General features: G+C 46.4%; 1 protein-coding gene across 2 annotated transcripts in view; it reads left to right on the top strand.

Annotated features, from left to right (window-relative positions):
* FBN3 (fibrillin 3) overlaps window positions 1-27,929 on the top strand; it is a 178,345-nt gene that overhangs the window by 129,738 nt on the left and 20,678 nt on the right. For both annotated transcript variants that reach the window (XM_061601743.1, XM_061601742.1), the window contains 10 exons: window positions 2,923-3,045; window positions 4,474-4,605; window positions 4,942-5,067; window positions 6,038-6,244; window positions 7,072-7,197; window positions 7,942-8,064; window positions 9,414-9,530; window positions 11,044-11,172; window positions 11,736-11,855; window positions 13,141-13,372. In XM_061601743.1, coding sequence (XP_061457727.1) covers window positions 2,923-3,045; window positions 4,474-4,605; window positions 4,942-5,067; window positions 6,038-6,244; window positions 7,072-7,197; window positions 7,942-8,064; window positions 9,414-9,530; window positions 11,044-11,172; window positions 11,736-11,855; window positions 13,141-13,372 — 1,435 coding nt within the window. The remainder of the gene's footprint in view (window positions 1-2,922; window positions 3,046-4,473; window positions 4,606-4,941; window positions 5,068-6,037; window positions 6,245-7,071; window positions 7,198-7,941; window positions 8,065-9,413; window positions 9,531-11,043; window positions 11,173-11,735; window positions 11,856-13,140; window positions 13,373-27,929) is intronic.

The raw sequence follows: 27,929 nt of genomic DNA, 5'->3' as shown, positions 1-27,929 counted from the left end.
TCTTGGCAATTGGCCATTTACATGTATGTTTAATTTAATAGCACTATGGTCACTGCTCCCAATCGGTTCGACAACACTTACATCTCTCACCAGGTCCCGGTCCCCACTGAGGATTAAGTCCAGGGTTGCCGTCCCTCTGGTCGGTTCCATGACCAACTGGTCTAGGGAATAGTCATTTAGAATATCTAGAAATTTTGCTTCTTTGTCATGACTGGAACATATATGCAGCCAGTCTATGTCCGGGTAGTTGAAGTCACCCATTACTACCACATTTCCTAGTTTGGATGCTTCCTCAATTTCATATCTCATCTCAAGGTCTCCCTGAGCATTTTGATCAGGGGGACGATAGATTGTTCCCAGTATTAAGTCCCTTCTGGGGCATGGTATCACCACCCACAACGATTCTGTGGAGGAGTCCGCCTCTTTTGGGTTTCGAGCTTGCTGGATTCAATGCCTTCTTTCACGTATAGAGCGACTCCACCACCAATACGTCCTTCCCTGTCCTTCCGATATAGTTTATATCCAGGGATAACCGTATCCCACTGGCTTTCTCCATTCCACCAGGTCTCCGTTATGCTCACTATATCAATGCTCTCCTCTAAGAACAAGCACTCCAGTTCTCCCATCTTGGTTCGGAGGCTCCTAGCATTAGCGTACAGGCACTTGTAAGCAGTGTCTCTCTTCAAGTGTCTCTGGCACTTGTGGTTTGGCCTGTGGTAATTTTGCCCTTCTGAATTTATATCCTGTGCCCCTGCTCTCACAATGCCTACTTCTAGGCCTACCCCTTTTAAAATTCCATCATTTCTTTGGTCTTTATCCCAGGGGGGAGGTTTATTCCGAACCGGACCTTCCTCAGCTCCTGTCGGGTTTTCCCCCTCAGTCAGTTTAAAAGCTGCTCTGCTACCTTTTTAATTTTAAGTGCCAGCAGTCTGGTTCCATTCTGGTTCAAGTGGAGCCCGTCCCTTTTGTACAGGCCCGGCTTGTCCCAAAATGTTCCCCAGTGCCTAACAAATCCAAACCCTTCCACCCGACACCATCATCTCATCCACGCATTGAGACTGCAAAGCTGGGCCTGTCTGGCTGGTCCTGCGCGTGGAACCGGTAGCATTTCAGAGAAAGCCACCTTGGAGGTCCTGGCTTTCAGCATCCTACCTAGCAACCTAAATTTTGCTTCCAGGACCTCACGGCTGCATTTCCCCATGTCGTCAGTGCCAACGTGTACCACGACCACTGACTCCTCCCCAGCACTGTCTACCAAACTATCTAAACGACGGGTGATATCCGCAACCTTCGCACCAGGCAGGCAAAACACCTTGCGGTCTACATGCCCATCACACACCCCACTGTCTATGTTCCTAATGATCGAATCACCCACTACAAGGATCCCTCCACCTCCCGGAGATATATCCTCGGCACGAGAGGATAGCTGCTTATCCCCCAAGGAATGGGTCCCTTCTAAGGGATCGTTTCCCTCTTCCTCAGCTGGATGCTCTCCTTCCCTGAGACCGTCGTTCTCCATGATAGCAGGAGAGCTATCATCGTTGGAGTGGGACACAGCTATAACGTCCCTGAAGGCCTCCTCCACACACCTCTCTGCCTCTCTAAGCTTTTCCAGGTCTGCCACCTTGGCCTCAAGGAAATGAAGGCGTTCCCGGAGAGCCAGGAGCTCATTGCACCGAGAGCACACCCACGACTTCTGTCCAACAGGCAGATAGTCGTACATGCTGCAGGCAGTGCAAAACACTGGAAAGCCCCCACACCCCTGCTGGCTTCTTACCTGCATAGTTTTGTTTAAGGTTTATTACATCAATGGGTTGGAGACTGCGGTTTAGTTGAGGTCAGGGAATAGATGGGCAGAGTGGGGGGCCCTGGCCTCCTCGCCCTGCTGCTTAACTCGCCTTGACGCTTCGTCAGCTGGGGCTCCCTCTAGCTCGTGGAGCAGGCTCCCTCGCTAGGGTGCTCTGACTTTATATGTGTGGCTGGTCCCTCCCAGCTACTGCTGCCAGCCAATGATGTGTTAATTGAGGCTGATGGCTCAACTATCAGCTGGGGCTTAACTCCTTAGGATTATCTCAGGCTTCCTTCCTTTGAAGGCAGGAAGGCAGGCTTCCTTCCTGAGCGAGGGGCGGGACTGTTTAAGCTTTTGGCTGCTTTTAATCTAAGCAAGGGGCTGTGACTTCCAGGCAAGTCTTTTGTGTTTGTTGTTTTCCCACCTAGAACAGCCTGACCTTTCTTTAACCTAGGGAAACAGAGCTTGTGGTTGTTTCAGGAAGGCTAAAGCTGCCCTTTTTAGCAAAGACTGAGCTGTCTCTCTCCCTGTATGTATTGGTGGAGTTTCCTTTTTCCCCTTCTCTCCGACTGGAATTTAGCCTTGTTTACAGTGTCCCCTGAAGCTTTCCTGCTAGGGTGGTGTTGAAAACTAGCTTTCTATAGGCTTCCTTCTCCTAGGGTCTGTCTCCTAAGATATAGGTTCTTCCAGGATTTGGCTCCTAGCTCAGGGTGACCTTAGGCTGCCCTTATTACTTATTGCTCTGAGCTGTTTTAATTCAATTAAAGAATGAAATAAATGGGAGCTACTTACCCTCTTTTTGCTCTGCTGCTTAACTCGCCTTGACGCTTTGTCAGCTGGGGCTCCCTCTAGCTCGTGGAGCAGGCTGATGTCTAAAACATCTGGAGTGCACCAGGTTGGCGAAGGGTCATCTACACCTCTAGAGGTTATTCTGTGCCGACAACCTATACGGCATCAATTACCCCACTGTGTTTTTTAATGTTTTGATACTGTTTTTACAGTAGTTTATTGCTTCCATTGTGTTTTGCCATGAACCACCTTGGAAGGATTTGCATCCTGAGTGGTGGGATATAAATAGCTATAACAATGTCTCTTGCCAACCGCCTCTCGCTTATGCAATCTCCACTGCCCAGATATCAACGAGTGCACCTTGAACCCGCTGCTCTGCGCCTTCCGTTGCATCAATGCTCTCGGCTCCTACGACTGCACCTGCCCATCTGGATACACTCTGCGGGACGACCGGAGGATGTGCAAAGGTGAGAAAGCTCAGCAAAGTAGTCGTATATAATCTCTCTCGATCCGCATTCTGCTTGTGCCTGTTTATTTGCGTCCTCCGATCAGATTAGCAAAGGAAGGTCCTGTAATCCGACTCAGACGGGCAGAACATCTAGCTCTCTGTTGTCTGCACTGACTGGCAGCGTCTCTCCAGGGCTTTCAGGCAGGAGTCTCCCCCAGCCCTGCCTGGAGATGCCACTGGGGATTGAATGTGGGACCTCCTGTCTTTTCCTACCTGCAGATTAGGGATGGGATCCGTTGGCTGGTGCCAGTTCGAGAGCATTCCGCCGTCGACCTCTTAGGCTGGCATTGATTCGAGTTTGTTGTTCGCCTGCTAGTTGCTCCTTTTAGCAGTCTGTGGGGTTTTTCCACTTGGAAAAAATAATCATTATGAATACCAATATTTTTAAAGAAAATATCGCTATTAATATTGATATTTGTAAAGGAAATCAATGACATGTCCTTTTAAAATATTGATATCTTAAGGAACTATTGATATGTTTAAAGGAAATAGCAATAAATTATCGTTCTTAAAATAGATACTTTATAGGCGGATTTCCCCCCCAAAATTAGTCGTGGAAATGCGCTACATTAAAATCCTATCCTCAACTATTTGAGAATAAGGAAATTAATGGAAAATTTGGTACCAAATCTGAATTGGGCAGAATCCTAGTACATTTCCTGCTGCAGGCTAAACCCGGGACCTCATGCAAAGCCACAAGGTCCTTTCCGTACACATGAAGCAAGTTTCTAGTCCTGATGGTTCCGAATAAAGGGCTGATTTAAATAGAGGCATAGGGAGTGGCTATATGCTGAGTCAGACACTTTGTCCTTCTCCCTCAGTCTTGCCTGCTGAGGATGGGGGCAGAAATCTGATTCAGTTTGGATTTAAAGCCAAGTTCCAAAACAATTTAAGAAATGAAACCCAGCCAACCTTTGAGGTTTGCACTTCTCCACATTTTGCAAGGCTGTTCTCCTGCCAAACGACGTTTACAAATGTGCACTTGTTTAAGGGAAAGCCAATGACTATACTAGTGAACACAACGTACAAGAACGCATTACGTTGGGGGAAATTGTTTGCAAAGATGTCCCCATTTAGTCAAAACTGCTTGCAAAAATATAAATGCATGCTAAATGCTGAATAATTCCATGAGGGTCCTTTTTTCAAAAAAAAAAAAAAGCAAGTTGCTGCAGAAACATGAACTGAATTTACGACTGGAAATATGAGAATCTGAGTGAACGGAAATGGGCAGGCTTCAGCATTTTGGACCGGGAGCCTCTCCCAGTTCTGTCTGGAGATGCCAGGAATTGACCCTAGGACCTTCTGCATGCAAAGCGGGTGCTCGACGCACGAGCTTCCGCCCTCCGTCTCCATCGCATCCTGCCCTCCTTTACCTCTTTTCTGGCAGATTTGGACGAATGCGCCGAAGGGATGCACCACTGCGAATCTCACGGGATGATGTGCAAGAACCTCATTGGTACTTTTGCGTGCATCTGCCCACCTGGCATGCAACGGAGGCCGGATGGCGAAGGCTGCACAGGTAGTCCACGTTTTTCATTAAAAAAACTCCCAAAACCATGATGATCACAGGCATTTTTTTCCCTTTCCCAAACACAGCAGGTTTCCCCTGATAGGCGATAACTCCAAGCCTCAGCAATGCTTCAAAGCAGCTCGCAGGGCTGTTCACAACCCCTGAGTGGTGCTTTGAAGCCCCAACCTGCTGCAGATCTTTCTCTCCCTGAGAAGTTTGACAGGCGGACTCAAATGGTTCCTCACCCGTTGAATCCTTGAGCTCAGCCTCTGCATGTGCCCATAGCAGACGTGAAACGCGTCCCACTCATAATCTCCTCCTCCTGTCATTTCTTGCTGCCCTCAGATGAGAACGAATGCCGGACGAAACCAGGCATCTGCCCCAACGGGCGCTGCATGAACACCGTGGGCAGCTACCACTGCGACTGCAACGAAGGCTTCCAAAGCAGCCCCTCCGGCACCGAGTGCCTCGGTAAGTGCGGGAGACTTGAGCTTTCTGCTGCAGTTGTTGCGTGACAGCCGGGCAGAGGCGGTTACAGCTGTCGCATGATAGCCTGGTAGGCTTTCCAGTTCTCGGGGTCCAAGCTGAGGTTTCAGGGGAGGTTTTTGCCTCCCCCTTCTCAGGGAGAACAGGTAAACATCTCCTGGTGAGGAGGCAGACTCTCAGGCTTGGCAGATTTGCGGGCATCAGAGCTTTTTGCTCCACCCTGAAGCATAACGTCACCCCGCTTCCCGGCCCATCGACCTCAACACTGCACCTCCAGGAACACCAAGCGGCAGTGTTTCATCTCTGTGCATGCGTGTTTCCATAGCATTGAGCTGCGGAAGCGTGGCATCAGGAGTTTCTACGTTCCCCAGTGGGCACACTGATATCCTCATGAAATTCCTTCAGTATTTTAGTGCAAATTTCTCTGAATAAACACATTTTTGTATGCCATTTTGACTAACATACACATTTTTCCAGCAATTTCCCAAGATATAATGCACGTTTATGTTGTTTTCACTGATAGATTCATTTTTATGCATACTTTCCCCGATATATGGATTTTCAAGGATGTTGGTTGGAAAACTGCATTGCAAAATCCTGATAAGTGTGAATTTTGAAGGATAGCTGTATTTCGGTTGTCATATTGTTTTGGAAAGTCTGGATTGTGTTTTTTCTTCAAACCCAAGTGTTGAACTGTGTGATACTTCTTCAACCAGTGGGGCCAGGGGGTTGAAGCGCCTCTCAGAAATCAAATTTGAAATGGGAAATTTGAAAGTTTTTGGAAATGCTCAGCTGGGAGAATTGGGTTTTGACAATCCACCTGGATGCCAAAGGGGTCAGAGATTTTCTTTCAGAGTGGCTGACCCTCTCCAGCCCTTGTTCTTCCTGGAGTTGGGTCCAACTACGCAGGCTGTGGGGCACTCTGATAACTATACGTCTCCCTCTCTCATCCCAGACACCCGCCAAGGATTCTGCTTCACCGAGGTGCTGCAAACCATGTGCCAAATGTCCTCGACCAACCGGCACCAGGTCACCAAATCGGAGTGCTGTTGCAACGGAGGGCGCGGCTGGGGACCCCAGTGCGAACTCTGCCCCTTTCCTGCCACAGCCCATTACAAGAAGATGTGTCCGCACGGGCCAGGCTACACAACTGATGGGAGAGGTGAGTGGGAGCCTGTAAGGCAGGGGTCCTCAATGTGACGCCTGTGGGCACCATGGTTCCCCAAAGGTCCGAGCCTCCCTCTCGCTGTCCTCTTGGTCATGAGGTGGTGAAGGCTGTTTCCTTTTCCTCCTTGAAAAGAACATAGAGCTGAAGGAGGAACTTGGGAAGAGTGACACTCTTTCCCACTTCCCCTTTCGGCTCCATGGCTTTTCAAGACTCAGGTTAATTCTACTGGATCCAACTTTTACCCTTGGAAAATTGATGTGTGTGTAGCTTTCTCTCTTTCTATATCTTGTGGAGAGGGAGGGGCTGGTGCATGGAGGGGGGAGAGAAGTGAAAACCCTCAAAGGCCACATCTGCACCACACATTGAAAGCACACGTCGTCCCCCAAAGAATCTTGGTAACTGTCATTTGCCCATCACAGAGCTATGTTTCCCAGCACCCATAACAAACTACAGTTCCCAGGATGCTTTGGGGGGAAAGCCATGTGCTTAAATGTATGGTGTGGGTGTCAGGAATGTACTTCAGTGCAGCCTGATTCACCTGCAAACTAATAAATTTTAGATGGTTTCTACAGAAAGAGTGCAAAATGACCTTCTTAACCTTCATGTGTAACGATGCACATGGTGTGTGAAAGGCTGTGCTGAAAGGAGCAAACCCTGGGGTTTCAGACCCTGCTCCTAGAACGTTCGGGCAAAAACCCGGAGGGGATTTACTGCCCCACTGATCTTGGAGCCTGCCAGCTGGCGCTGCAGTGGGGATTATAAAAAAAGCATGCCGGGTGCCCTCGTTCTTCACCAAAGGCTCTTTTTCTCTGCCCACGCAGACATCGACGAGTGCAAGGTCCTGCCTCACCTCTGCCAGCACGGCCAGTGCATCAACGGCATGGGCTCCTTCCGCTGCCACTGCCGCCTGGGATACACCGCCGACCTCACCGGCACCGCCTGCCAGGGTGAGCGCTCCAGCCAAGCCGGAGGACCCAGCCGAGATGGGGTTCCCTCGGTGCTGCGGATGTGCTTTTGTCGGCTGCCCCGGGCTCCTTCCGGGAGGAAGGGCGGGGTAGCAAGTTAAGAGATAAATAAAACAAACAAAGAAATCCCAGTCCTCTTCCTGTCTCATTTTTATTTATTCATTATTTATCTTATTTGTTGTACTTATATACTGCCCCGCAGCTGAAGCTCTCTGGGCGGTTTTTCTCACCTGAAATCCACTTCTCTGCAGCAATTTTGCTGTGTTTTTTTTAAAAAAACATCCTGAAAATCCATCGGCATTTTTAGTATTGCTTCAGAAAGTGTGTTGAATCGTCCCTTTTGCCCACCTCATCCCTGAATCCTGAAAGGAAACGGACCTTTAGTGCGGCGGCACCGACCCTGTGGAATTCCCTCCCCTTAGATATCAGGCAGGCACCGTCTGCTATCATCTTTTCGGTGCCTTTTGAAGACTTTCCTCTTTCAAGAAGCCTTTTAAGTTGAGACCTATCCCAGTCTGCGTCTGTGTTAGAAATGCTTTTTAATTTTTTTTAAAGATGTTTTTAAAGCTTTTCTTAAAAAAAATGTTTAATGTTTTGGTATATTTTGAGGTCTGTTTTTGTGATGTTTTTAGCACTGTTGATTGCTGCCCTGCTAGGAGGAATGGTGGAATATAAATCTAATAATAATGATGATAATGATGATAATGATAAATCTCTTGTCCGTAGACCTGGACGAATGCAACCAGTCCCCCAAGCCGTGCAACTTCATCTGCAAGAACACAGAGGGCAGTTTCCAGTGCTCTTGCCCCAGAGGCTACACCCTGCAGGAAGACGGCAAGACCTGCAAAGGTAACTAGCGCTCGGGAGGGAGCCTGCAGTAGAGGCACTCGCGGTGGCGGAGAGTTGATTTTTGCAAGCTCCAGTTGCCTCTCGAAGGTCCCAGGTCATGTCCACAGCAAACAATGGAAGCGCTCTGATGCCACGTTCACCTCTCATGGCTTTAATGTTGGAAGATTCAGGACAGAGAAAAGAAAGTCCTCCTCCACGTAGCGTGTAGTTAAACTGGGCCTTTTTGGGTCCACATTTTGTGGAATGCCCTCCCCAGTGAGGTGCTTCTGTCCCCATCGCTATGAACTTTCAGGAGGAATTTGAAAACAGTTCTGTTCGCACCCAGGCATTTGATAGCTGAAAGAGGACTGTTCCTGGCAACCTGAAGATCACTGATGAAAAACTGTTGTTAAGCTGTTAGGATCGAGTTAAGCAGCGTTTTACTAGACTTCAGCTGTGTTTTAGAATGTTTTTAAGTGTTTTTAGTATTCTTACTCTTTTTGTTGAATTGGTTTATGTTTGCTGCCCTGGGCTTCTTCGGAAGGTTAGGCTATAATAATAATCATAAGGAAGTGGGATTTGCTTCCATAAGGGGCAGTGATGGCCACCGACTTGGTTGGATTTAAAAGAGGATTAGACAAATTCACGGTAGCAAAGGCTATCAAATGGCTACTAGCCATGATGGCTATGCTCTGCTTCCATTGTTGGAGGCAGTATGCTCTCAAATACCAGTTGCTGGAAAGCACAGGAGGGGAGAGTGCTGCTGCACTCGGGTCCTGCTTGTGGGCTTCCGTTAGGGGCGGCTGGTTGGCCACTGTGAGAACAGGAGGCTTGGCTAGATGGGCCACTGGCTTGATCCAGCTGGCTCTTATTTTGTTCTTATGCTGGGAATTCTAGAATGATGATGATGGCATTTATTACCCTCCGTTCAGCAGTAGGTCTCAGGGCAGGTTACAACCATATAAAGTGCATTATCAAAAACAGGTTAAAATAAATTGCATTGAGAACTAGAGAGGGTCCTGAAAATAGACATCTCAAGTGTCAAAGGCCAGGGTGAAGAGGCGCATCTTCCGCATACGACGAAAGCTGTACAGTGAGGTTGCCAGATGCACCTCTGCGGAGAGTCAGTTCTGCAACTTCGGGGCTGCCACAGAGAAGGCCCCTTTCCCAGGCCAAGGTCCCCTGAACTTCTGAGGGTGGCAGAATTACCAAGAAAGGCCTCCTCTGCTGCTCTCGGCACCCGAGAGGGTCTGTAGGGAAGGAGGCAGTCTTTCGGACATTTGGGGCTTAAGTTGTTTAGACCCTCGATCTGTAGGGTCAGAGCGGTATAATCAGAGAGGGTAACTCTGCTTGTTGTCTCGGTGCCCCAGACCTGGACGAATGCTCCACGAAGCAGCACAACTGCCAGTTCCTCTGTGTGAACGTCATTGGGGGCTTCAACTGCAAGTGCCCCCCTGGATTCACCCAGCACCATTCTTCCTGTATCGGTGAGTTTTATCTTGTAATTTTATTTACTCTTGCCTTTATATCCCACCTTTCCTTCGAGGAGCGCAAGATGGAGCTCATGGTTCTCCTCCCTCTCGACAACCTTGCGAGATAGGTTAGGCTGAGAGTTGGCGACTGGCTTGAGGTCACCCAGCCAGTGAGCTTCATGGATGAGTGGGGATTTGAACCCTGCTCTTCTGGGACACAGAGTTCCCTGGTGTCCACCCAAAGGTGAGGGTTACCCACCAGCTCACAAAGAACACATTTCTTGAATTGTAAGCATTCTATACTTTTAACTGTATACCCACACAAATCCCTGGTACCCGATGAGAAACCACGGTCAACATTAGCCATAGTTAACGTCATTAGCCATAGTTACAACAGAGGCATTTGGCAGACGATAGTTTCAACCTTGGTTCATTACTTCACAAGGCGAAGTCTTGAGAGCAGTACAGATGTTTTGCTGCTCTTCGCTCGTGGCTCTGTAACTTTTGGGCAGTGACTGCTCCTTAACCATAGTTAAGGAGGTTCATAGGTAACGCTAAGTTATGGTTAACATTAACTGAGGCTTATAAGGCAGTTGGTCAACGAGCTGCCTTTAACCATAGTTGATAAACCATACTACAGCTGCTGACTGGGCTCACCCAGAATGCTAAGCCGTGGTTTAATAAACCGTAGTTTAATTAACCACGGTTTAGCATTGTGCAAACCAGGCCACCGGATCAAAACATTCTTGTCCCCTGCAAGTTGCTTTCTGCCTTTGTGCATTTCCTAGATGCCCTTTACGAGGGTAATTACATATCTGGGTCCCTATTTGGGGGGGAGAGCCAGTGTGGTGTAGTGGTTAGAGTGTCGGGCCTGGGACCTGAGAGAGACCAGGGTTCAAATCCCCGCTCGGCCATGAAGCTCACTGGATGACCTTGGGGGTCAGTCACTGTCTCTCAGCCCGACCTACCTAACAGGGTTGTTGTGAGGGGGTGAACCACATTGTGTGGCACTTTGAGGTCCTTGGAGGAAAGGTAGGATAAAAGTGTCAATCGACAAAAAATAAAGTTGAGGTGTCTGATCTCGGGTGGAAAAGCAGCCAGTGGGGTGGAGGTGGAATAATCCTTTCCACAAGCCTTTTCGGTAGAGACCTTTATCCCAGTCTGCATCCGTGTTGGAATTGTTTTTGGAGATGTTTTTAAAGTTGTGTTTTTAACACGTTTTGAAGATGTTTTGTTTTCGAGATAGTGTTTAGGATGTGATGTTGTTTAAGATGTTTCAGAGATGCTTTTTTAGTGCCCTGTCTCCTGTTTGCCACCCAGGGCTCCCTCTGAGAGGAGGAGCGGGATATAAATTTAATTAATACATAGTAATAAATAAATGGCTGATCTGATTTGGTCTGAGGAAAATCCGTTCTGGTCACGCCAACACCGTGGCTGTTGAACTGTGTTGCAGCAGAGGGTTGTGTGTGTATAAGAGGGTGTGTGTGTTTCATGAGAACTCTCTACCGTTTCCCCCCTCTTCCTGCAGATAACAACGAATGCACCGCCCAGCCAACCTTGTGTGGGGTCAAAGGGCAATGTCTAAACACCCCCGGGAGCTATAACTGTGAGTGTCAAAAAGGGTTTGCCCTTGACACCTCTGGGAGCAGTTGTGAAGGTAGGTGCGCACACCGGGGAGGTAATGGAGGTCTAAAATCACATGACAATCATGCAAAAAAAAAAAAAGGTGTGTTGGATCTGTAGGTTCCCTCTGTGCTAATTCTACACAAATTCCAAGGTGCACAAAGAGAATTCCACGCTAGGGATTGGAAGGATCAGGAGGGAAAATAAACTGGCCGATATTTCTCACGCCTTTTTAGAAAGCTGTCATTGGAATACCGCAGAAGTTTCCAAACTGTGGTCTGTGTCCAGGTGGCCCGCAGCATGCCTGTGCAGTTGTGGCTGAAGACGGGAGTCCATCGCATTGGATAGTCGCAGCGATGTTTAATTGTATTTTCCTTGCTTTTTATGTTTCGTTCCACGGTGTTAAGGTTTGAATTCTAAGGAGCTGCCGTTGCCGCAACAGGCGGAAAAGTCATTCGGTGGTTGGTCGAGAACCTCAGCGATTCCCACGGGGGGGGGGTGGAATTTGGGAGCTGCTGATCTAGGCAAACCTTTCGCTTTTAGATTTAACACCTGCCACGTGGCTAATGTTTTTCCTTCCCCCCGTTTGGTGCGCAGATGTGGACGAATGTGACGGGAACCACCGGTGCCAACATGGATGCCAGAATGTGCTGGGCGGGTATCGTTGTGGCTGCCCGCAGGGCTACGTCCAGCATTACCAGTGGAACCAGTGTGTGGGTAAGTGAATCGCTGGGGCGCGGCTAAGGTAATTTTAAGAGGCTCGAAGCGACTGTTGTGCATGTCGAAGGCCTGTGGTTCGACGCTCGCCATCTCTGGGCTAGGACTGCAAGAAACACAGGCCCAGCCCGCCTGAAAGCAGTGTAGCTATGGCTAACTAGATACTGGGGGAGTGCAGCAAGGGGGGCACTGCCTGCAAACCCTACTTGTCAGATATAATAATAATAATAATTTTAATTTATAAGTCGCCTATCTGGCCAATGGCCACTCTAGGCGACGTACAACTCAATTAAAATACATCATAATAAATACAGTACAACAATAAAACAGTAAAACAGTGACAGTTCAGAGTAGCAGTCAATTAGTAAAAAAGATTAACCCTCCCCAGAAGTCCCGAAGGCCTGTCTGAAAAGCCAGGTCTTCAAGGCCTGGCGGAATACATTCAGGGAAGGGGCATGCCGAAGATCATATAGGAGGGAGTTCCAGAGAGTGGGGGCCGCCACAGAGAAGGCCCTCTCTCTAGTCCCTACCAGCCTAGCTGTTTTAGTTGGTGGGACTGAGAGAAGGCCCTGTGTGGCTGATCTTGTCGGGCGGCATAATTGGTGGCGTTGGAGGCGCTCCATCAGATAAACTGGGCCGAGACCGTGTAGGGCTTTAAAGGTTAATACCAACACCTTGAATTGGGCCCGGAAAACAACTGGGAGCCAGTGCAGATCGAACAGCACTGGCTTCTGGCTTGTCACTGTTGGAGACCAGGGCCCTTCTTGCGTTCTTAACGTACGGAGTCTTCCACAATGCATCGTCTTGCAGAGCGAGGGTGAATTAGGAATGCTGCAGTGCGCACAGAGCTGTGGGTGTCGGTGAGGAATCAATGCTCATACCCCCCCCGTGTGAGCCTTTGGCGAACCGACAGCCTCCCTGCTTCGTGGGGAAAGGGCATGGCTCAGAGGTAGAGCCCTCTGTCTTGCAGGCAGAAGGCCCCAGGCTCGGTCCTTGGCTGCATCTCCAGGTAGGGCTGGGAGAGGCTCCCTGCTTGAAACCTTGGAGAGCCACTGCCAGTCAGTGTAGACAATACCAAGCTAGAGAGACTAGTGGCCTGACTCAATGTAAGGTGGCTTCCTACGTCCCCTTCCCTTTTATTTATTAAAAGTATGACAATATATTATAATTATGTATTTATTACGTTTACATCCTGCCCTTCCTCCCCGAAGCAGCCCCAACAAACACTCTAAAACATCTTCAAAAAGCAGGCTTGAGAGTATATTAAAACATCTTTTGACTGCAGACGAGAACGAATGCTCTAGCCCTGCGGCCTGTGGCTCGGCTTCGTGCTACAACACTCTGGGGAGCTTCAAATGCATCTGCCCGTCCGGCTTCGACTTCGACCGAGCCTTCGGGGGCTGCCAGGACGTGAACGAGTGCGCGGCCGGTGGAAGCCCCTGCAACTATGGCTGCTCAAACACGGAAGGAGGTTACTTGTGCGGATGCCCAACCGGATATTTTCGGGCAGGCCAAGGGTACGTGCGCCAAGCTCAGTCTGCCCGCAGCTAGTCTGCCCCTGTTGGCCTTCTACTCGTAACCCTTCTTGGGGGCTGCCCCTGTCTCCCAGCTTCCTCCTCCTCTTTAATTTCAGTGCCCCTTGTAGACCTTAGCAGGGACTCAGAGAATGAAGACCAAATGCAGCGGGTTGGCTCTGCCTCTCGTTGCCTGCAGCCTTGCCTCCTGTTGGGCTGCCGCTCGAGAATTCTGCTGTTGTTGGAATGTGCTTTCGAGTCGATTATGAACCACCCTGTTCAGATCCTGTAAGTTCAGGTCTGTGGCTTCCTTTATGGAATCAAGCCATCTCTGGTTTGGTCGTCCTCTTTTTCTACTCCCTTCTGTTTTTCCCAGCATTATTGTCTTCTCTAGTGAATCATGTCTTCTCATGATGTGTCCAAAGTAGGATGACCTCAGTTTCATCATTCTAGCTTCTAGCGATAGTTCTGGTTTAATTTGTTCTAACACCCAATTTTATTATTATAACACTCTAGAGATGGGCCTACAAACAGGAGTGTTTTCTTCTCTTACAGAGGGAGTTTGACTTCTTACCATCTTTGGGTCCCCAACAGGGATGGGCCTTGTCTTCTCCTCCTCTCGTCTCCTGTCTTCTCCTTCTACCTTCTCCTTCTATCTCCTATGTTCTCCTCATTATTATTATCATAGTCTGTTTCTACCCTGCCTTTTGGCCAAAAGGCTCTCAAGGCGGCTTACGATAGAATAGACACGTATAGAGATACATCAGTGAAAGCAATACAATTTAGATGGTACAAAATCGTTGAAGTTGTCAGGAGCTGCTGGTACACGTAGTTGGATTATGAAAAGTTGCAACTGCACGGCTTGTTTCTGAAATCTTTTCTGTAAGACCAGCATGCATTGCTTTCCTGCCGGGAGTCTTCTGAGAGTGATTGAGGTCCCGGGATGGATTGCGCCAGCCATATGTCTCTCGCAAGGCAATTTCACAAGGTAGGAGCCCTTTTTCCTTTGGTTCCCCTGTCTTTCCTGTCTATCTCCGATCTTCTTCTATCTCCTATCTTGTCTGATCTTGTCCTATCTCCTCCTTTCTCTCGCTTCTCGCTACTAGCAGGTCCTTGTAGCTTCTACTATCCTGTATGTGTTTTCCTTTTGTCTGCTACCTTGTCCTATCTCCTGCTTCTCCTTTCTCCCATCTTCTCCTCCTCGCTGCTTATGTCTCCTATCTTGTCGTATCTTCTCCATCTATCTCATATCTTCTCCTATCCTCCTTCTATCTCCTAGCTTCTCCTATCTTCTCCTATCTCATATCTTGTACTATCTTGTTCTCTCTCCTCTTCTTCCATCTCCTATCTTGTCCTTCCATCTCCTGTCTCATCCTATCTTCTGCGATCTTCCATCTCTTATCTTGTCCTATCTTCTCCGATCTTCTGCAATCTCCTATCTGCTATCTTATCCTTCTATCTCCGATCTTGTCCCATCTTCTTATGTCTCCCATCTTCTCCTATCTTATCCTTCTATCTCCGATCTTGTCCCATCTTCTTATGTCTCCCATCTTCTCCTATCTTGTCGTATCTTCTCCATCTATCTCATATCTTCTCCTATCCTCCATCTCCTATCCTCCTGTCTTCTTCTATCTCCTATCTCCTCCTGTCTTCTCGTATCGTCTATCTCCTATGTTCTCTGATCTTCTCCGATCTCCTATATTCTCCTATCTTGTTCTTCTATCTCCTATCTTCTCTTCTCTTCTCCTATCTCATATCTTGTACTATCTTGTTCTCTCTCCTCTTCTTCCAGCTCCTATCTTGTCCTTCCATCTCCTGTCTCGTCCTATCTTCTCCTATCTATCTTGTCCTATCTTCTCTGATCTTCTGCAATCTCCTATCTGCTATCTTGTCCTATCTTATCCTTCTGTCTCCGATCTTGTCCCACCTTCTCCTATCTTGTCGTATCTTCTCCATCTATCTCATATCTCCTCCTATCTTGCCCTATATTATCCTATATTGCCCTGTCCTCCTTCTTTCTCCTTTCTCTTTTCTTGCTTCTACCTTCTAGCTTCTAGCTGGTCCTTCTGGCATCTGCTATCTTGTCCTGTGTTGTCCTTCTGTCCACTGTCTTCTCCTATCTTCTTCTTCTTTCGCCTATCTTCTCCTCCTCTCTGATTTGTCCTGTCTTCTCCTACTTTCTCCTACCTTGTCCTATCTTTTCCTTTTATCTCTTATCTTCTCTTTTTATATCTTTTTATATTATTATTATTATTGTTGTTGTTATAGTTTGTTTCTACCCTGCCTTTTGGCCAAAAGGCCCTCAAGACGGCTTACAAAAAATAGACACGTATAGAGATACATCATTGAAAGCAATACAATTTAGATGGTACAAAATCGTTGAAGTTGTCAGGAGTTGCTGGCACATTTAGTTAGATTATGAAAAGTTGCAACTGCACGGCTTGTTCCTGAAATCTTTTCTGTAAGACCAGCATGCATTGCTTTCCTGCCGAGAGTCTTCTGAGAGTGATTGAGATCCCGGGATGGATTGCGCCAGCCATATGTCTCTCGCAAGGCAATTTCCCAAGGTAGGAGCCTTTTTTCCTTGGGTTCCCCTGTCTTTCCCGTCTATCTCCGATCTTCTTCTATCTCCTATCTTGCCTTATCTTCTTCTATCTCCAACCTTTTTGATGTTCTCCTATCTTCAGCTATCTTGTCTGATATTCTCCTATCATCTTGTTCCATCTCTGATCTCCCATCCTGTCCTATCTTCTCCTTCTACTTCTTTCTCTGATCTTGTCCTATCTCCTCCTTTCTCTCGCTACTAGCAGGTCCTTCTAGCTTCTACTATCCTGTACTGTGTTTTCCTTTTGTCTGCTACCTTGTCCTATCTCCTCCTCCTTTCTCCTATCTTCTCCTCCTCTCTTCTCCGATCTTGTCCTGTCTTCTTATGTCTCCTATCTTCTCCTATCCTCCTTCTACCTCCTAGCTTCTCTTAGCTTCTTCTATCTCCTTCTTTCTCCTATCTCCTATCTTCTCTTATCTTCTCCTGTCTTGTACTATTTTGTTCTCCTCTTCTTCCATCTCCTGTCTTCTCCTTCTATCTCCTATCTTGTCCTATCTCCATCTCCTGTCGTCCTGTCTTCTCCTATCTATTCCTATCTTCTCTGTTCTTCTGCGATCTCCTATCTGCTATCTTGTCCTATCTTATCCTTCTATCTCTGATCTTGTCCCATCTTCTTATGTCTCCCATCTTGTCGTATCTTCTCCTATCCTCCTCCTAGCTTGTTCTATCTTCTTCTTTCTCCTATCCTCCTATCTTGTCCTATATTCTCCTATATTGTCCTATCTTCTCCTTCTTTCTCCTTTCTCTTTTCTCGCTTCTAGCTGGTCCTTCTGGCTTCTACTATCTTGTCCTGTGTTATCCTTCTGTCCGCTATCTTGTCCTATCTTCTCCTTCTCCCCTATCTTGTCCTTCTATCTCTTATCTTCTCCTATCTCATATCTTGTACTATCTTGTTCTCTCTCCTCTTCTTCCATCTCCTATCTTGTCCATCTCCTGTCTCGTGCTATCTTCTATCTATCTTGTCCTATATTCTCTGATCTTCTGCAATCTCCTATCTGCTATCTTGTCCTATTTTATCCTTCTATCTCCGATCTTGTTATGTCTCCTATCTTGTTGTATCTTCTCCATCTACCTCATATCTTCTCCTATCCTCCTTCTATCTCTTAGCTTGTTCTATCTTCTTCTTTCTCCTATCCTCCTATCTTGTACTATATTCTCCTATATTGTCCAATCTTCTCCTTCTTTCTCCTTTCTCCTTTCTTGCTTCTAGCTTCTAGCTGGTCCTTCTGGCTTCTACTATCTCGTTCTGTGTTGTCCTATCTTCTCCTTCTTTCGCCTGTCTTGTCCTCCTCTCTGATCTTGTCCTGTCTTCTCCTACCTTCTCCTACCTTGTTATATTATTATTATTATTATTGTTCTTATTGTTGTTGTTATTATAGTCTGTTTCTACCCTGCCTTTTGGCCCAAAGGCCCTCAAGGCGGCTTACCAAACAAATAGACACGTATAGAGATACATCATTGAAAGCAATACAATTTAGATGGTACAAAATCGTTGAAGTTGTCAGGAGCTGCTGGCACATTTAGTTAGATTATGAAAAGTTGCAACTGCACGGCTTGTTCCTGAAATCTTTTCTGTAAGACCAGCATGCATTGCTTTCCTGCCGGGAGTCTTCTGAGAGTGATTGAGATCCCGGGATGGATTGCGCCAGCCATACGTCTCTCCCAAGGCAATTTCCCAAGGTAGGAGCCGTTTTTCCTTGGGTTCCCCTGTCTTTCCCGTCTATCTCCGATCTTCTTCTATCTCCTATCTTGTCTTATCTTCTTCATCTCCTTCTATCTCCAATCTTCTTCGATCTTCTGCTATCTTGTCCTATCATCTTGTTCTATCTCCGATCTCCTGTCCTGTCTTCTCCTTCTATCTACAATCTTGTCCTATCTTCTTTCTCTCGATTCTAGCTGGTCCTCCTGGCTTTTAGCTCCTAGCTGGTCCTTCTGGCTTTTAGCTCCTAGCTGGTCCGTCTGGCTTTTAGCTTCTAGCTTCTAGCTGGTCCGTCTGGCTTTTAGCTTCTAGCTGGTCCGTCTGGCTTTTAGCTTCTAGCTGGTCCGTCTGGCTTCTAGCTTCTAGCTTCTAGCTGGTCCGTCTGGCTTCTAGCTTCTAGCTTCTAGCTGGTCCGTCTGGCTTTTAGCTTCTAGCTTCTAGCTGGTCCGTCTGTCTTTTAGCTTCTAGCTTCTAGCTGGTCCTTCTGGCTTTTAGCTTCTAGCTTCTAGCTGGTCCGTCTGGCTTTTAGCTTCTGGCTTCTAGCTGGTCCGTCTGGCTTTTAGCTTCTAGCTTCTAGCTGGTCCGTCTGTCTTTTAGCTTCTAGCTTCTAGCTGGTCCTTCTGGCTTTTAGCTTCTAGCTTCTAGCTGGTCCGTCTGGCTTCTAGCTTCTAGCTTCTAGCTGGTCCGTCTGGCTTTTAGCTTCTAGCTTCTAGCTGGTCCGTCTGTCTTTTAGCTTCTAGCTTCTAGCTGGTCCTTCTGGCTTTTAGCTTCTAGCTTCTAGCTGGTGCGTCTGGCTTTTAGCTTCTAGCTTCTAGCTGGTGCGTCTGTCTTTTAGCTTCTAGCTTCTAGCTGGTCCGTCTGGCTTTTAGCTTCTAGCTTCTAGCTGGTGCGTCTGTCTTTTAGCTTCTAGCTTCTAGCTGGTCCTTCTGGCTTTTAGCTTCTAGCTTCTAGCTGGTCCGTCTGGCTTTTAGCTTCTGGCTTTTAGCTTCTAGCTGGTCCGTCTGGCTTTTAGCTTCTAGCTTCTAGCTGGTCCTTCTGGCTTTTAGCTTCTAGCTTCTAGCTGGTGCGTCTGTCTTTTAGCTTCTAGCTTCTAGCTGGTCCTTCTGGCTTTTAGCTTCTGGCTTTTAGCTTCTAGCTGGTCCGTCTGGCTTTTAGCTTCTGGCTTTTAGCTTCTAGCTGGTCCGTCTGGCTTTTAGCTTCTAGCTTCTAGCTGGTCCGTCTGGCTTTTAGCTTCTAGCTTCTAGCTGGTGCGTCTGTCTTTTAGCTTCTAGCTTCTAGCTGGTCCTTCTGGCTTTTAGCTTCTGGCTTTTAGCTTCTAGCTGGTCCGTCTGGCTTTTAGCTTCTGGCTTTTAGCTTCTAGCTGGTCCGTCTGGCTTTTAGCTTCTAGCTTCTAGCTGGTCCGTCTGGCTTTTAGCTTCTAGCTTCTAGCTGGTGCGTCTGGCTTTTAGCTTCTAGCTTCTAGCTGGTCCTCCTGGCTTTTAGCTTCTAGCTTCTAGCTGGTCCGTCTGGCTTTTAGCTTCTAGCTTCTAGCTGGTGCGTCTGGCTTTTAGCTTCTAGCTTCTAGCCGGTCCTCCTGGCTTTTAGCTTCTAGCTTCTAGCTGGTCCGTCTGGCTTTTAGCTTCTAGCTTCTAGCTGGTCCGTCTGGCTTTTAGCTTCTGGCTTTTAGCTTCTAGCTTCTAGCTGGTCCGTCTGGCTTTTAGCTTCTAGCTTCTAGCTGGTGCGTCTGGCTTTTAGCTTCTAGCTTCTAGCTGGTGCGTCTGTCTTTTAGCTTCTAGCTTCTAGCTGGTCCGTCTGGCTTTTAGCTTCTAGCTTCTAGCTGGTCCGTCTGGCTTTTAGCTTCTAGCTTCTAGCTGGTCCGTCTGGCTTTTAGCTTCTGGCTTTTAGCTTCTAGCTTCTAGCTGGTGCGTCTGGCTTTTAGCTCCTAGCTCCTAGCCGGTCCGTCTGGCTTTTAGCTCCTAGCTCCTAGCCGGTCCGTCTGGCTTGTTGTCCTTCTGTCTGCTATCTTGTCCTATCTTCTCCTATCTTGTACTGTCTTCTCCTTCTACCATCTCCTTCCGTCTCCTGTCTTCTCATTATTATCATAGTCTGTTTCTACCCTGCCTTTTGGGCAAAAGGCCCTCAAGGCGGCTTACAAAAAAAAAGACACGTATAGAGATACATCAATGAAAGCAATACAATTTAGATGGTACAAAATCGTTGAAGTTGTTAGGAGCTGCTGGCACTTTTAGTTGGATTATGAAAAGTTGCAACTGCACAGCTTGTTCCTGAAATCTTCTCTGTAAGACCAGCATGCATTGCTTTCCTGCCGGGAGTCTTTTGAGAGTGGCTGAGATCCCGGGATTGATTGCGCCAGCCATGTGTCTCTCGCAAGGCAATTTCACAAGGTAGGAGCACTTTTTCCTTTGGTTCCCCTGTCTTTCCCGTCTATCTCCGATCTTGCCTTATCTTCTTCTATCTCCTTCTTTCTCCGATTTTGTTCTATCTTCTCCTTTCTCTCGCTTCTCGCTACTAGCAGGTCCTTCTGGCTTCTACTATCCTTTGTCTGTTACCTTGTCCTATCTTCTTCTTTCCCCTATCTTGTCCTATCTTGTCTTTCTATCTGCTGTCTTGTGCTATCGTCTGCTGTCTTTTCCTCTGTTCTCCTTTCTCTCTCTTCTCGCTTCTAGCTGGTCCTTCTAGCCTACTGTTTTGTCCTGTGTTGTCCTTCTGTCTCCTATCTCATCCTTCTGCTCCTCCTTCTGTCTCCTATCTTCCCCATCTATCTCCTATCATGTCCTGTCTTCTACCTTCTCATATCTTGTCCTTCTATCCTATCTTGCGCTATCTTCCCCGTCTATCTGCTATCTTGTGCTATGCTGCTATCTGCTACCTTCTTTTTCTATCTCCCAGCTTCTCCTATGTTCTCCTGTCTCCTAAGTTGTCTTTCTATCCTATCTTGTCGTTTTATCCCATGTTGTGCTATCTTCTACTTCTATCTGCTATCTTGTGCTGTGCTGCTATCTCCTATGTTCTCCTGTCTCCTAAGTTGTCTGTCTATCCTATCTTGTCGTTTTATCCCATGTTGTGCTATCTTCTACTTCTCCTATCTTGCCCTATCTTCCCTGTCTATCTGCTATCTTGTGCTGTGCTGCTATCTGCTACCTTCTCCTTCCATCTCCCAGCTTCTCCTATGTTCTCCTGTCTCCTAACTTGTCTTTCTATCCTATCTTGTCCTTTTATCCCATGTTGTGCTATCTTCTACTTCTATCTCCTATCGTTTGCTATGTTATCCTATATTGTCCTGTCCTCCTTCTATCTCCAATCTTGTCCTGTCTTCTTTCTCACGCTCCTAGCTGGTCCGTCTGGCTTCTAGATTCTCTGTCTTGTACTGTTGTACTTCTGTCTGCTATCTTCTCTCTTCCCTCTTGTCCTTCCATCTCCTATCTTCTCCTCCTATCTTCTCTCTTCCCTCTCCTATCTTGTCCTGTCTTCTCCTCCTCCTATCTCCTATCTTCTCTCTTGTCCTTCCATCTCCTAACTTCTCGTATGTTGTAGTGTCTTCTCCTTCTACCGTCTCCTTCCGTGTCCTGTCTTCTCCTTATTATTATTATAGTCTGTTTCTACCCTGCCCTTTGGCCCAAAGGCCCTCAAGGCGGCTTACCAAACAAATAGAAACGTATAGAGATACATCATTGAAAGCAATACAATTTAGATGGTACAAAATCGTTGAAGTTGTCAGGAGCTGCTGGCACATTTAGTTAGATTATGAAAAGTTGCAACTGCACAGCTTGTTCCTGAAATCTTCTCTGTAAGACCAGCATGCATTGCTTTCCTGCCGGGAGTCTTCTGAGAGTGATTGAGATCCCGGGATGGATTGCGCCAGCCATATGTCTCTCGCAAGGCAATTTCCCAAGGTAGGAGCCCTTTTTCCTTTGGTTCCCCTGTCTTTCCCGTCTATCTTCGATCTTCTTCTATGTTGTCTTATCTTCTCGTTTCTCTCGCTTCTCGCTACTAGCAGGTCGTTCTGGCTTCTACTGTCTTGTCCTGTGTTGTTCTTCTATCTCTTATCTTGCCGTGTCTTCTCTTTCTAGCTCCTCCTATTTTCTGCTATCCTCTCCTATCATCTTGTTCTATCTCCTATCTTGTCCTCTCCTCCTACTTTCTCTTAACTTCTCCTGCTGTCTCTTATCTTCTCCTTCTGTCTGCTTTCTCCTGTCTTGTCCTATATTCTGCTATATTGCCCTATCGTCTCCTTTCTCTCTATTCGCTGGTGTTTCTAGCTTCTAGATCGTAGCTGGTCCTTCTGGGTTCTAGCTGCCCCTTATGGCTTCTACGATCTTGTCCTATTTTCTCCCTCTTTTGCCTGTCTTGCCATATCTTCCTTTTCTATCTTCTTTTCTCCTCTCTTGTGCTGTCTTCTCCTTTTTCCAATCTTCTCTCCTCCGATCTTCTCCTATCTTGTTGTATGTTCCCCTATATTCCCTGTCCATCTGCTATCTTGTGCTATCCCCCTCTCCCCTAACTTGTCTTTCTATCCTATCTTGTCCTTTTATCCCATGTTGTGCTATCTTCTACTTCTATCTCCTATCTCGTCCTATCTTCTTCTCTCTTCTCTTGTGCTATCTTGTCCTATCTCCTATCGTTTGCTATGTTCTCCTATATTGTCCTATCCTCCTTGTATCTCCTGTCTTCTGCTGTCTTCTACCTTCTCATATCTTGCCCTATCTTCTCTTTCTAGCTCCTCCTATCCTCTCATCTTGTTCTATCTCCTATCTTGTCCTACTTTCTCCTAACTTCTCCTGCTATCACTTATCTTTTCCTTCTATCTCCTTTCTCCAGGCTTGTCCTATCTTCTCTTTTTTCCTCCTGGCTTGTGCTATATTCTGCTATATTGCCCTATCGTCTCCTTTCTCTCTTTTCACTGGTCTTTCTAGCTTCTAGACTGTAGCTGGCCCTTGTGCCTTCTACTGTCTTGTATTATTTTCTCCCTCTTTTGCCTGTCTTGCCCTATCTTCCTTTTCTCCTCTCTTGTGCTGTCTTCTCCTTTTTCCGATCTTCTCCTATCTTGTTGTATGTTCCCCTATATTCCCCGTCCATCTGCTATCTTGTGCTATGCTCCTGTCTCCTACCTTCTCCTATCTCCTAACTTGTTTTTCTATCCTATCTTGTCCTTTTATCCCATGTTGTGTTATCTTCTACTTCTATCTGCTATCTTGTCCTATCTCCATCTCCTGTCTTCCTGTCTTCTCCTATCTATTCCTATCTTCTCTGTTCTTCTGCGATCTCCTATCTCCTATCTTGTCCTTCTATCTCTGATCTTGTCCCATCTTCTCCATCTATCTCATATCTTCTCCTATCCTCCTATCTTGTCCTATATTCTCCTACATTGTCCTATCTTCTCCTTCTTTCTCCTTTCTCTTTTCTCGCTTCTAGCTGGTCCTTCTGGCTTCTACTATCTTGTCCTGTGTTATCCTTCTGTCCGCTATCTTGTCCTATCTTCTCCTTCTCCCCTATCTTGTCCTTCTATCTCTTATCTTCTCCTATCTCATATCTTGTACTATCTTGTTCTTCTTCCATCTCCTATCTTGTCCTATCTCCATGTCCTGTCTCGTGCTATCTTCTATCTATCTTGTCCTATATTCTCTGATCTTCTGCAATCTGCTATCTTGTCCTATCTTATCCTTCTATCTCCGATCTTGTTATCTCTCCCACCTTCTCCTATCTTGTTGTATCTTCTCCATCTATCTCATATCTTCTCCTATCCTCCTTCTATCTCTTAGCTTGTTCTATCTTCTTCTTTCTCCTATCCTCCTATCTTGTACTATATTCTCCTATATTGTCCAATCTTCTCCTTCTTTCTCCTTTCTCCTTTCTTGCTTCTAGCTTCTAGCTGGTCCTTCTGGCTTCTACTATCTCGTTCTGTGTTGTCCTATCTTCTCCTTCTTTCGCCTATCTTGTCCTGTCTTGTCCTCCTCTCTGATCTTGTCCTGTCTTCTCCTACCTTCTCCTACCTTGTTATATTATTATTATTATTATTGTTCTTATTGTTGTTGTTATTATAGTCTGTTTCTACCCTGCCTTTTGGCCCAAAGGCCCTCAAGGCGGCTTACCAAACAAATAGACACGTATAGAGATACATCATTGAAAGCAATACAATTTAGATGGTACAAAATCGTTGAAGTTGTCAGGAGCTGCTGGCACATTTAGTTAGATTATGAAAAGTTGCAACTGCACGGCTTGTTCCTGAAATCTTTTCTGTAAGACCAGCATGCATTGCTTTCCTGCCGGGAGTCTTCTGAGAGTGATTGAGATCCCGGGATGGATTGCGCCAGCCATACGTCTCTCGCAAGGCAATTTCCCAAGGTAGGAGCCGTTTTTCCTTGGGTTCCCCTGTCTTTCCCGTCTATCTTCGATCTTCTTCTATCTCCTATCTTGTCTTATCTTCTTCATCTCCTTCTATCTCCAATCTTCTTCGATCTTCTGCTATCTTGTCCTATCATCTTGTTCTATCTCCAATCTTGTCCTATCTTCTTTCTCTCGATTCTAGCTGGTCCGTCTGGCTTTTAGCTTCTAGCTTCTAGCTGGTCCGTCTGGCTTTTAGCTTCTAGCTTCTAGCTGGTCCGTCTGGCTTTTAGCTTCTAGCTTCTAGCTGGTCCGTCTGGCTTTTAGCTTTTAGCTTCTAGCTGGTCCTTCTGGCTTTTAGCTTCTAGCTGGTCCGTCTGGCTTTTAGCTTCTAGCTTCTAGCTGGTCCGTCTGGCTTTTAGCTTCTAGCTTCTAGCTGGTCCGTCTGGCTTTTAGCTTCTAGCTTCTAGCTGGTCCATCTGGCTTTTAGCTTCTAGCTTCTAGCTGGTCCGTCTGGCTTTTAGCTTCTAGCTTCTAGCTGGTCCATCTGGCTTTTAGCTTCTAGCTTCTAGCTGGTCCATCTGGCTTTTAGCTTCTAGCTTCTAGCTGGTGCGTCTGGCTTTTAGCTTCTAGCTGGTCCTCCTGGCTTTTAGTCTAGCTTCTAGCCGGTCCGTCTGGCTTTTAGCTTCTAGCCGGTCCGTCTGGCTTTTAGCTTCTAGCTTCTAGCTGGTCCGTCTGGCTTTTAGCTTCTAGCTTCTAGCTGGTCCGTCTGGCTTTTAGCTTCTAGCTTCTAGCTGGTCCGTCTGGCTTTTAGCTTCTAGCTTCTAGCTGGTCCGTCTGGCTTTTAGCTTCTAGCTTCTAGCCGGTCCGTGTGGCTTGTTGTCCTTCTGTCTGCTATCTTGTCCTATCTTCTATCTTTTCCTATCTTGTACTGTCTTCTCCTTCTACCATCTCCTTCCGTCTCCTGTCTTCTCATTATTATCATAGTCTGTTTCTACCCTGCCTTTTGGGCAAAAGGCCCTCAAGGCGGCTTACAAAAAAAAATAGACACGTATAGAGATACATCAATGAAAGCAATACAATTTAGATGGTACAAAAACTTTGAAGTTGTTAGGAGCTGCTGGCACTTTTAGTTGGATTATGAAAAGTTGCAACTGCACAGCTTGTTCCTGAAATCTTCTCTGTAAGTCCAGCATGCATTGCTTTCCTGCCGGGAGTCTTTTGAGAGTGACTGAGATGCCGGGATTGATTGCGCCAGCCATACGTCTCTCGCAAGGCAATTTCAGAAGGTAGGAGCACTTTTTCCTTTGGTTCCCCTGTCTTTCCCATCTATCTCCAATCTTGCCTTATCTTCTATCTCCTTCTTTCTCCGATTTTGTTCTATCTTCTCCTTTCTCTCGCTTCTCGCTACTAGCAGGTCCTTCTGGCTTCTACTATCCTTTGTCTGTTACCTTGTCCTATCGTCTGCTGTCTTTTCCTCTGTTCTCCTTTCTCTCTCTTCTCGCTTCTAGCTGGTCCTTCTAGCCTACTGTTTTGTCCTGTGTTGTCCTTCTGTCTCCTATCTCATCCTGTCTTCTTCTGCTCCTCCTTCTGTCTCCTATCTTCCCCATCTATCTCCTATCATGTCCTGTCTTCTACCTTCTCCTATCTTGTCCTTCTATCCTATCTTGCCCTATCTTCCCCGTCTATCTGCTATCTTGTGCTATGCTGCTATCTGCTACCTTCTTTTTCTATCTCCCAGCTTCTCCTATGTTCTCCTGTCTCCTAAGTTGTCTTTCTATCCTATCTTGTCGTTTTATCTCATGTTGTGCTATCTTCTACTTCTATGTCCTATCTGCTACCTTCTCCTTCCATCTCCCAGCTTCTCCTATGTTCTCCTAACTTGTCGTTTTATCCCATGTTGTGCTATCTTGTGCTGTGCTGCTATCTCCTACCTTCTCCTTCTATCTCCCAGCTTCTCCTATGTTCTCCTGTCTCCTAACTTCTTTCTATCCTATCTTGTCCTTTTATCCCATGTTGTGCTATCTTCTACTTCTCCCATCTTGCCCTATCTTGTGCTGTGCTGCTATCTCCTACCTTCTCCTTCTATCTCCTATCGTTTGCTATGTTATCCTATCTTGTCCTTCTATCACCTATCATTTGCTATGTTCTTCTAGATTGCCCGATCCTCGTTGTATATCCTCTCCTATCTTCCCCATCTAACTGCTATCATATGCTATCCTCCTATCTGGTCCTATCTTCTCCTTCTTTTCACTGTCTTATCCTATTTCCTAGCTTCTCCTATCTTGTCTTTCTATCCTACTTTGTCCTTTTGTGCTGTCTGCTCATTCTCTCTCCTATCTTGTCCTATCCCCCTTGTATCTTCTCCTCCTGTCATCTACCTTCTATCATCTTGTTCTATTTTGCCCTATCTTCCCTGTCTATCTGCTATCGTGTGCTATCCTCCTATCCTACCTTGTCTTTCTATCGTATCTTGTCCTTTTCTCCCATGTTGTGCTATCTTCTCCTATATTGTCCTATCCTCCTTGTATCTCTTACCTTGTCCTGTCTTCTCTTTCTTTCTGCTATATGCGCTATCTTCTCCTCCTTTTCCCTGTCTTATTCTATCTCATCCTTCTATCTCCTAGCTTTTCCTATCTTGTCTTTCTATCCTACTTTGTCCTATCTTGTGCTACCTTCTCTTTCTCTCCTATCGTTTGCTATGTTCTCCTATATTGTCCTGTCCTTTGTATCTCCTCTCTTCTCCTCTCTTCTTGTATCTTCTCCTATCGTGTCCTGTGTTCTCCTTCTTTCGCCTCTCTTGTCCTGTCTTCTCCCTTTTCATATCTTCTCCTTCCCTGTCTTATCTGCTACCTTCTCCTTCTCTCTAGTATCGAATCCTATCTTCTATCTTCACTTGTCCTTCTATCCTTCCTGCTATATTGCCCTATCTGCTCCTTTCTTTCTTTTCGCTGGTCCTATCTTCTCCTTCTATGTCATCTGTTCTGCTATCTTGTCCTGTCTTCTGCTGTCTTCTACCATATTGCCCTATCGTCTCCTTTCTCTCTTTTCACTGGTCTTTCTAGCTTCTAGACTGTAGCTGGCCCTTGTGCCTTCTACTGTCTTGTATTATTTTCTCCTATCTTCCCTGTCCATCTGCTATCTTGTGCTATGCTCCTATCTCCTACCTTCTCCTGTGTCCTAACTTCTCTTTCTATCCTATCTTGTCGTTTGCTATGTTCGCCTATATGCGCTATCTTCTCCCTTCTTGCTGGTCCTTCTGGCTTCTACTATCCTGTACTGTGTTTTACTTCTGTCTGCTACCTTGTGTTATGTTCTCATTCTCTCTTGTCTTGTCCTATTTCCTATGTTTATATTGTGCTATCCTCTGTCTTCTCCCTTCTAGCTGGTCCTTCTACTGTCTCCTATCTCCCTTCTGTCTTGTCCTATTTTCTATATTGTGCTATCCTCCTGTCTCGCCTCTTATCCTTTGATGTTGTTGTATCTCTGTGGTCTATGTCTTCTGGTGTTTTTCTTTTTGCTAATGTCTCTTTTCATGGTGTGCATGTATGCATATAAACGCCTACCCAATAGCTAGAAGGTAGGACGAGGTGGAGAAGATGAGAAGTAGAAGATAGCATAGGATAGAAAGACAAGACAAGATCGGACCAGCTAGGGGACAGGTCAAGATACAAGACAAAAAGAGAAAATAGCACGAGATAGGACAATACCAGAGAAGATAGCAGACAGAAGGAAAACACAGTACAGGATAGTACAAGCCACAAGGACCAGAGACAAAGAAACAAGATAGGAGGAACTAGAAGGTGGAAGACAGCAGAAGAACAAGAGAGCAGAACAGATGACATAGAAGGAGAAGATAGGACCAGCGAAAAGAAAGAAAGGAGCAGATAGGGCAATATAGCAGAAAGAAACAGAAGATAGGATTCGATACTAGA

The sequence above is a fragment of the Rhineura floridana genome, chromosome 18 (genome assembly GCF_030035675.1).
Source record: "Rhineura floridana isolate rRhiFlo1 chromosome 18, rRhiFlo1.hap2, whole genome shotgun sequence".
Lineage (NCBI taxonomy): Eukaryota > Metazoa > Chordata > Lepidosauria > Squamata > Rhineuridae > Rhineura > Rhineura floridana.
This window is presented reverse-complemented; position numbering and strand designations above follow the sequence as displayed.